Here is a 9,848-nt window from a genome sequence, read left to right as displayed (position 1 = left end):
TAATTTGAGTTTTTCTTTGAACTTTATTAAAAGGAGAAAGTGTTGATATAATTTAAATAATTGTCAGATACATTAATTCTCAAGTAGAATAAAATCTATTTTCTGTTGAAGCACTGTAGTTAATCCAAATTGCCAACAGTTTATTAACCATCTTATTTGTACCTTCATTGAGAAGGTCAAATTCAGATAAAACCTATATTAATTTACTATGCTCAGTGCTGTTTGAAAAGAAAAGAAACATGCTCTAAGAAAGTTTTATTTACAATCTAAGAAAGAAAAGGTTTTTGTTGTAATCCAATGGAAAGATTAAGTTGCTATGCTTGGTCATTTTTTATGGTAAAATACTTTTATGTGATTAAAATTTTTGGATTAGTGAATTCAAACAAACAATATGAAAACCAAAGCTAAGCATGTTTTTCCCTTTACTAAATTGGAAGAGAGAGAGAGAGAGGGATCTCATATTATGTTGGCCTAGCTAAAGGGATTTTAATGTAATTTTAATATCTGCAGCTGTTAATATTTTATATGTAGTATGTTAATTAAGTTTATAGTTGTACACTGCATTGGTTTAGTGTAGAGCAAAGTTTTTGAAAGTTGAGTGAATGACTATGTTCACTTTTATTTTACTTAAAATATATTTTTAATTTTGGCTGAAAATTGGCTAAAATGCTAAGATTCATAGCTTAGTTAAAACTAAGAAACATAAAATTTCAATAAGTAATCCATTTACCCATTTTTATATCAGCCATATTCAAATGATTTATAAAAATATTTTTCATAAAACAGAAATTATACTGCTATGACATAAGGTCAATGTGGGCTGCCTTCTGAATGACAGATGATGCAAAATATATTTACTTATTTCCCTAGGAAATAATATTTCTTAACTGAATATTTAAATGCAGGCAAACAACTATATCAGCTCTGCTATTAAGGTAGAGGGAACTCAGGCCTGAGAGGTACTCTTTCTGCTTCTGGACATATTGGTTCACTATACTAAATAAGTAAGACTATAACAAAGCAATGGCAATTTATTTGATGCTAATGTAGCTGTTGGTCATCTTAAAGTCATATTTGGTGGGCATAACTGAAATTTTAATACTCTTCCAATAATTTATAAAATAAATACCTGTAAGAAAAAAATAACATTTATTCTTATACTAGCAGTTCTGATACTTTCTTGTATATAGTAGTTGCTCCATACATATTTGGTATAAGGGGGAAGAAAAAATAAATACATCTGAATAACACAGTGCTAAAGAACTCCTAATAAAAATTGTAGCATACTTTTTTTAATTTGAAGAATAATTGTGTTCTTTTACTTGAAAATGCATTTTTTAAAACTTAAAAATGTGTTTAAGCTTTTTGAAAGCAGTTAATTGACTATGGATAATAGGTTCTTTTTATGAATATGTCATCCTCCAAGCTCAGATACCTAAATAATCCACTGAGAAAAGCAAATAATGGCTAGAGAATTTTGTAAACCTGATACAAAAGTGACAAGCTGCCAGGCATGGTGGTACATGCTTGTAGTCCCAGTACTTGGGAGGCTGAGACAGAAGGAACACAGGTTCGAGGCCAGACTCAGCTACTTGGTGAGGCCCTCCACAACTTAGTAAGACCCTGTTTCAAAATAAAGAATACAAAATGGAGCTGGGAATATAGCTCAGAGGTAGAATGTCCCTGGGTTCAATCCCCAGTACTGCAAAAAATAAAAAAAGCAATAAACTTTTATATGAATAGAACTTCTATTTTTACTTGTTTGTGAAATCTCTACATCATTTGGGAGACATGTAGGTAGAAGGAAACAAGGAAGATGTTAATTCCCCTCTGAGGACTAGGATACAGCCACAGGAAGCATGTTAATGGAAAGGATGATAATCACTCAGGCCATCATCTTTCTGATGTTTGATGGTCTACCCTTTGGTCTTTGTTCATTTTATTTATATGTAAAATAGTCCTTTGTAAGTCCTTTTAGTTTTTTATTTAAATATGTATATATCCCCGCATGTGTGTGTGTGTGTGTGTGTGTGTGTGTCTGTGTGTGTGTGTGTGTGTGTGTGTGTCTGTGTGTGTGTGTGTATGTGAGTGAGCCCCTTATTTGATAAGAAATCCTGTACTTATTGGCATACTTTCCTGGAACTTTTTCATTTCTTGCAAAATTAGTTGCATTGGGTTATTTCTAATTTATGTTTCTTCTATTTTGAACCATGGGGGAAAAGGCACTTTAATTCCGACACTTGGTCCAATACCGATTGACCACAGCCATTTCTATGCACATGTAAGCTTTATTTTATTGCCTGCTCAGTCTATGACCAGTGACATAGGAAGCCAAGTGGGCTGTGCCATCAGCAAATGGCAGTAAGCTGGCAAAGAACCGTCCAAAGTGCAGGCATGATTTAGTCCTAAGATCAGAGTGGATAACTTAAGTGTTGTGAAAAGTATATATCATCTGTGGTTAGCTAGCTCCTAGCAGCAAAACTCTAAATTGAGATTACTCTTACCAACTTTGCAGAACTTTAATATTAATATTTCCTTACCAGCCCCTTTCCTGACTTAATTTTCTCTTTTTTCTGGCCCTAGCCCCAACACAAAAGAGCTGCCCAGGTATTTAGCTAAAGTGTGAATTGTGCTACAGTTAGGATGAGGTTAATGACTAATTTCTTGAGCAAGAATATTGTTTAAATTTATGTGAAGTTCAAGCTCTTTGGATTACTCAAGTGTATCCTCTTAAGTATTTTTATAGCAAACTGCAGTCATTTTTCTCCCTTTTTGCAAACTATCATTACACATTGAAATAAAAGAGAAAACTCATTATTCTTGTCATGTTCTTCTTGTGTACAGCCGTGCATAGCAGATTGTTATCAGTGGTTATTCATGGGTAAGCCTACATTTAACAGCTAAGAAGCCATTGAGATTTGAATTGAAGTCCTAGTGTTCCAGTTTAAGAACTAGAAATTATAGTGATAAAGGCACAGGGCTCTCTCCAAAGCACATAATTAGAGGTCTATAGTAATCACTGTTTGATATGAACAGTACTTTCTAGCTATCTGTTACCAGCACTGATTTCTATGTATACCATTCATGAATGAACACACTTAGACACTTATGCTTGAACAGCCATTAAAAGATTTCTTTGTTTAGATATTGATTTGAATTTGCCCTCTGACTGTAAATGTACCTCCCACATACATTGAGATCATTTTAAGTACATTTTATAATTATCCCGTTTTGTATTCATGCCCATAAATTGCTACTTATCAATGGGAAGATTGAAATACTTTATCAATAATTTATTAATTCCTTGACAAGATGCCCAGATAGAGTCACCTTTGCATAAAATTTTATGTTGTTTCTATCCATAGTTATATTTACTTATTCTGTACATGCTTATAGAAGGAAAGTAAAAATGATTTATTTTCTTCTCCAAATAGAATATTTTTATTTTTCTACATTTTTGAGTCTTGTTAACATGTACATATATCTTATATAGTTGGAATTACAGTATAACTTATTTTTTCAGGCTATTTTTAATAGTAGGATGTTGTAAGCTCTTGTTTACTCAAGAATGTTGTTATAAAATTTATTTTCTAGGAATTATGAAATCAGAAGCTAAAATGCAGAGCAGAGATATGCAGAGGCATCCTAGCTAGGCCCTTGGGTTTGTAGGACTCAAATGTATTAAGATACCTAAAGAAAAGAAAATAAAGTCAGAGAGGAAAATACTCATCTAAGTACTGCCCAGGAGAACTGACTACTTTTTTTTGGTGGTACTGGGGTTCCTGGAAGCCCTTCTACCTCCGGGCTACACTCCCACGGGCTACACTCCCAGACCTATTTTTTAACTTTATGTGGAAACAGGGTCTCTTAAGCCAGTGAGGCTGGCTCCGAACCAGCGCGATCCTCCTGTCTCAGCCTCCCAAGCGCGGGGATTACAAGCGTGCGCCACCTCGCCCGGCTTTTAGTGATCATCTTGTCAGTTTCCTTATTGTGCATAAAAACTCCAATGAAGTCTAGTGAATGTATTATTTAGATAAACCTACATTTTTTAGCTGCACTTTTATTCTTTTTTTTTTTTTTTTTTTTTTGCAGAACTGGGGAATGAACCCAAGGGCATTCTACATCCAAGCTGCACCCCCAGCCCCTATTTTTTATTTTTTGTTTGAAACAGGGTCTCATTTAAGTTGCATAGGGTCTCACTAAGTAGCTGAGACTGGTCATGAACCTTTGATCCTCCTGTCTCAGCCTCCCAAGTACTGGGATTACAAGAATGGGCAACCACATTCAGCTGCAAAAAAGTTTAAATGTTCATTTAATGTGTTTTTTTAACCACTAATTTTATATCTCAATTATAATAAAATGAGCACTTGGGAAGCTTAATATTTAAACTTAACTATGCTCATATGTACGTGTTAAGTTGGTTTAAGCTGATATAGGTTAAAAGACAAACATCTATATGAATTTGACTCAGCAATTAAATTTTATTATTATTATAAGTATTTTGCTGTGCAAATATTTAAAATATAAGAATAATTATTATCATTCTAACTTAATTTCTACCCTTCCTTCTTAAAGATTTTTAAACTATAGGTACAGATAGATTAGAGAAAATAGTATTTGATTTTCAGTCATTTTTATTAATTCTATTATGTTTATTTGTAGAGTATTTCAGTGAATTATATTTGATTCCTGCTTTTGCATCATGTGTATCCTGACTTTGGATCTAAGGATAAAAGTTTTAACCCTTTCTTCATTATATTTTAATATACTTTTATTGCTGCATTGCAATTATACATAATGAGATTCAAAGTGATACAAATAGGCATGTACACTACACTCACCATGATTACTTCCAGCCAATAGATGGATGTATAAAAAAATAGGTATATGCACACAGTGGAATCTTGCATTCTATTTGACTTGAAACTGGGATCTTACTTCATTTTCTTTCCCCCTTATATTCCTTTGCCTCTTCTTTCCCTGAAAGTTCTAAAATTGCCTCTCAAAGGGACAATGAAGAACTGTGGGAGAAATATCCTGTATAATTTAGAATACCTTTTCTATCTGTGTTTACTGAACTATTGGATACATTTATTAGTTGGTTCTAAATTCATTTGATAGATTTTTACTAATGAAAGAAATACAATGAGGAAGAAAATATCTAGTTGTCTTAGAGGCAGAGCTAAGGATTTTTCTGTTATACGTTTGTTTATTTGTGTGTGATTGTGTGTTTCTGTACATAAGTTTGTACATGGGTGTGCATGTGATTATGCACATGTCTTCATCTCTGGCTCTCTGGGCCACACCAAAAAAAATTATGGCATTACTTTATAAATAATTGTCAGAAAAAGCTCTCATCTAATGTTAAAGCTATAGGGAATATCTTAATCTATCCATGCCAATGAGCACATTCATAAAAACATATTTGATCTTCTTAAAATACTTTGTTCAAGGCAGGCATTAACATACCATAAATAAAAACCAAGAGACACCATCTCTCTATTCGCTCTATCAGACTGTCAGTGGCCTGGCAGTAGCTTTGCTTCCGAGGGTGTGGACACAGTGTGCTGAGCAGTGGATGATGGAGGAGATGGAGAGGGCAAGGTTTTGTGCTGGGGATGAATTTTTTTCTCAGGAATCCCCCAAGCATCCTCTTTGTCAGAATTATAACATCCAGAATAAGTATAATACAGTTTTGCCAACTGTTTTGTTTTGTTTTGTTCTTCCTCAGTTGAATCAAGCTCTTTTTATAGATAAAGTAAAAAAGCTGGGGAAATTATATTTTTGTAATGTATCCCCCACTCTCAGAATAATTTGTTCAGTTGCTAAGCTTTTTGTATCATAACAGCTTCTCTTAATAATATATGTTTATATTATCAGCCCCTCAAAGATTCTATTCTTTCTAGGAAGCTTTTTTGAAGTCACTATAAAACACTAACATTCCCTCTTGTATCTAATAGCATCACTCACTGTATTCATTCCTTTCTTTCCTACATAAATATGTGCATTTAAAAGAACCACTTTTTCTCTTGTCCTTAAGACTCAGTCTTCCTTGTCCTGTTCTAATTTACATTAGCTGCTACAGTGGGAATTCACTTTTTAGGCATTCTGAACAGGTCTGTACACAAAACAATTATTTGAAAACACAGATAACAATCATTCTGTTTAAAAGATACAAGAGTCATCATTCTTTCTCAGTATTGTGTATTTCATTTCCACAAATGACATTCCTTATTGTTCTCAAAGCAGGATTTTATGAAATGTGCATGTTTCCAAATGTGTTCCTTTCTAGCCACTTATACATGGTGAATGATACAAATGAACCCTTTGACCCTTTTCCTTTTTGCTTCCACCCTCACAATTCTTATTATGTTCCCCTCATTGGAAAACTAAAAGAGCAATGCTTATGAGTGTTATTCCCAGGAGCTTTTTCTTTTCTTTTTTTTTTTCCAGTGAAAGTCTAGAGAGAGACAAATGTCCCACTTATGACTAGGCTACTTGGACTGCCTCTGGCAGTAGCTTCTGTGCCCTTCTCCTACACAAAGACAGATCCCATTATGCAGGCTGGCTCAAGGATTGCCCTTCTGCTGGGACTCAGCATATGTCTGGGCATAATATAGGGCCCAGCAGACTCACATCCTTACTGAGATAAGTAGATAAGTGTCTTCACTTGGCATAGGCCTTAGGTATTCTGTGAAGCAACTACAACGTATCTTGTACTCACGTTTTCTTTTTTTGTCCTTATTTCTATACCCCACATTTATCTCTAGATCTTTCTCGTGTCAGATTTTTAAATCCCTGAAACTCTATGCTTTCACCCTAGTCTGAATCATACCTTTGCTAATATTCTCTCTCTCCCTCTCCCTCTGCCTCTACCTCTCCTCTCTCTCATCAGATTCCTCTTGTATATTTTGATTCAAACCTAAAAAATAAATCTAGGGATAATATAATAATAGGTCCATGAGATGTTCTGAGTAGGTATCACATTTGCATCTTCATAAAAGTCTTTTTGGAGGTAAAATATTGGTGGGGTATTTAGCAATCTGACAGTAAATAAAGTAAGTTTTCATCAGGAATGTGCTTACAATCTCCCTCCCCCACAGAGATGCCATATATTTCTGTTACCTTTAAAGAGTCCATGTAGATGAATACCTGTTTATTTCACATAGGTTAGACATTTCGGTGTATTTATAAACCAATAGAATTTTCTTCCTCCTAACTTTTAAAGTGAGGATTTGTCAACCAGGCGTGGTGGCGCAGGCTTGCAATCCAAGTGCTTGGGAGGCGGAGACAGGAGGATCACACAGGTTCGAAGCCAGCCGCGCTGGCTTAAGAGACCCTGTTTCCAATATATATGTGTGTGTGTGTGTGTGTGTGTGTGTGTGTGTGTGTGTGTGTGTGTATATATATATATATGTGTATATATATATATATATATATATATATATAATAGGTCTGTGTAGCCCAGAGGTAGAAGGGTTTCCAGGAACCCCAGTACCACAAAAAAAAAAAAGAAAAGTGAGGATTTGTCTTAAAAAGAAGTAAGCATCTGATTTTACTTGAGTCTTTCACTGAAATTGAAATTTGCTATCACATATTTACACAGTGCTTTTTATTAAATTAGATATTGGCCTACTTATTTAACATATAGAGAAACCCTCTGATATAGATCATCTTATTATATTACAGATGAGGAAACCCAAACCACAGAGGTCAGTTGATAGACACAGATAGCTAGGAATGGAGGAGTTAGGTTTTTTTTTTTTTTTTTTTTTTTTTGTGTGTGTGTGTGTGTGTGTGTGTTACTGGGGTTCCTGGAAGCCCTTCTACCTCCGGCCTTCTACCTCCGGGATAAACTACCAGACCTATTTTATACTTTCTTTATTTTTGGAAACAGGGTCTCTTAAGCCAGCACGGCTGGCTTCGATCCTGCGTGATCCTCCTGTCTCTGCTTCCCAAGCGTGGGGATTACAAGTGTGTGCCACCATGCCCAGCAGGAGTTAGGTTTTGATACAAATAATCTGTCAAACTATTGCATCCAATAAAAATAGATCAGAACAGTTGTTACAATGGGGACACACATCTTTCCTGGGTTTGCAGATGTTCAATATCTTTGAAAACAAGCTCTCACCAAGGGAAGTCAGGCTTTATTCCAGAGAATGACATAGGATGCCAATTCCTTTATTTTTATGTCTATATTTGTCTAACAGCTGAGCTATTAGAGACTGATGAGCGCTATCAGTTCCCCATACACTTTGGTTTTCATTCTCAAAGTCAAATGGGACTGTGCTAGTTAGTCTGTTTTATTTCTAATTACTTAATTCCATAGGTTTCTTAATTCTATTCAGAAGTACCAGGCACCAGGGATAGAACGAATAATAAAGAATATCTGCTTTTCAGGAGTTCACCCTGAAGCAGATGAAAGAAAAACGGGATAATGAGAACATACTGTGCTCTGTTAAGACCTCCCTTTTTTTTTTTTTTTTTTACAACAGGTACCATTTCTGTCAACACACTGCGCACACCCTACACTGCTCCTGGAGAGAGTGAGATTCTGGACCTGGATGATGAATTGTACCTGGGGGGCTTACCAGAAAACAAGGCTGGCCTTATCTTCCCCACAGAAGTGTGGACAGCTCTGCTCAACTATGGCTACGTGGGCTGCATCAGGGATTTGTTCATTGATGGCCAGAGCAAAGACATCCGGCAAATGGCTGAGGTTCAAAGTACTGCTGGAGTGAAGCCTTCATGTTCAAGGGAAACAGCAAAACCGTGCCTTAGCAATCCTTGCAAGAACAATGGCATGTGCAGGGATGGGTGGAACAGATATGTCTGTGATTGTTCCGGAACAGGTTACCTTGGCAGGTCCTGTGAGAGAGGTAGGATTTCTAAAAATATAGCAGGTAACGCCTCAAGATGAAAAGTAAATGAAATGTCTTCCAACCTGAACTGCCCATTGAAACATAATGTATACTCTAACAACATAAACTCTGCAAGTTGATCCCTGGTACCTGTCAGAGATTACTGATGAGCCTGTAATGACTTTCAAAGGGACTGACTCTAGAAAGACACAGCTCCTCAAGTATACTTCAGGGATATAACGTGGGTCATCAGCAACCTCTAGGGCACAAGCCTAAGATGAGTAATGGGTGGTAACTGGTGTCTTTTTTTTTTTTTTTTTTGCCCAGTTTTTAACTGCAGGACATTATATAGTAAAAAAAAATAGCATAAATTAGACATATCTGTGACTTCTAGTACTAGTATCTTTGCCAAGAAATAGCATTGGAACCAAGCTAAGTTGTAAGATACAACTTCCCCACACTATTAAGACATTCTTAAGTTAGCTTGTTCATTTCACCTCTTCATCTTACCCAAGAAACAACATAGTCTCTGAAAAGTAAGAGCACTTTAATTAAATCATTTAAATTAAAGCAACACTTAAGGTCCCTACCTTTGGCTAGGATCTAACCATTTGAAGAATTTCCTGTTTGATTTTAAGGATTAGTGATGTTTGTTAGATCTCTGGTCAGGTGCCTCTCTCTCCTACTATTATAGGAGACAAAACTACTCCTTTTTTTTTTTTTTTCCTCTCCCCTTAGAAGAAGAGGAATAGGATAGAGTAAGACTGAACGATGACAACTTTCACCAGCTGATCTGCAGATCAGGCTAACAGAAGAAATAGCAGGACAAATAGTTCCTAGCATGTCCTTCCATTGACCTAGCATTTTAGATAAATGTTTTAGTAACTAGGTCCATTGCCACTTTATATTCTGCTATAGAACTGAAAATCAAAATGAAAAAAATACTGATGAGTCATTACATTGGCCTTTTTTCTTTTAATACAAATA

General features: G+C 35.5%; 1 protein-coding gene across 32 annotated transcripts in view; it reads left to right on the top strand.

Annotated features, from left to right (window-relative positions):
- Nucleotides 1–9,848, top strand: part of NRXN1 (neurexin 1) — a gene marked incomplete at both ends in the record, with an annotated part of 1,249,621 nt that overhangs the window by 512,890 nt on the left and 726,883 nt on the right. For all 32 annotated transcript variants that reach the window (XM_080711553.1, XM_080711552.1, XM_080711543.1 and 29 more), the window contains one exon: nucleotides 8,496–8,879. In XM_080711553.1, the coding sequence (XP_080567679.1) occupies nucleotides 8,496–8,879 (384 nt within the window). The remainder of the gene's footprint in view (nucleotides 1–8,495; nucleotides 8,880–9,848) is intronic.

Source organism: Muscardinus avellanarius (genome assembly GCF_963383645.1).
Source record: "Muscardinus avellanarius genome assembly, chromosome: 15".
In the NCBI taxonomy this organism is placed as follows: domain Eukaryota; kingdom Metazoa; phylum Chordata; class Mammalia; order Rodentia; family Gliridae; genus Muscardinus; species Muscardinus avellanarius.
This window is presented reverse-complemented; position numbering and strand designations above follow the sequence as displayed.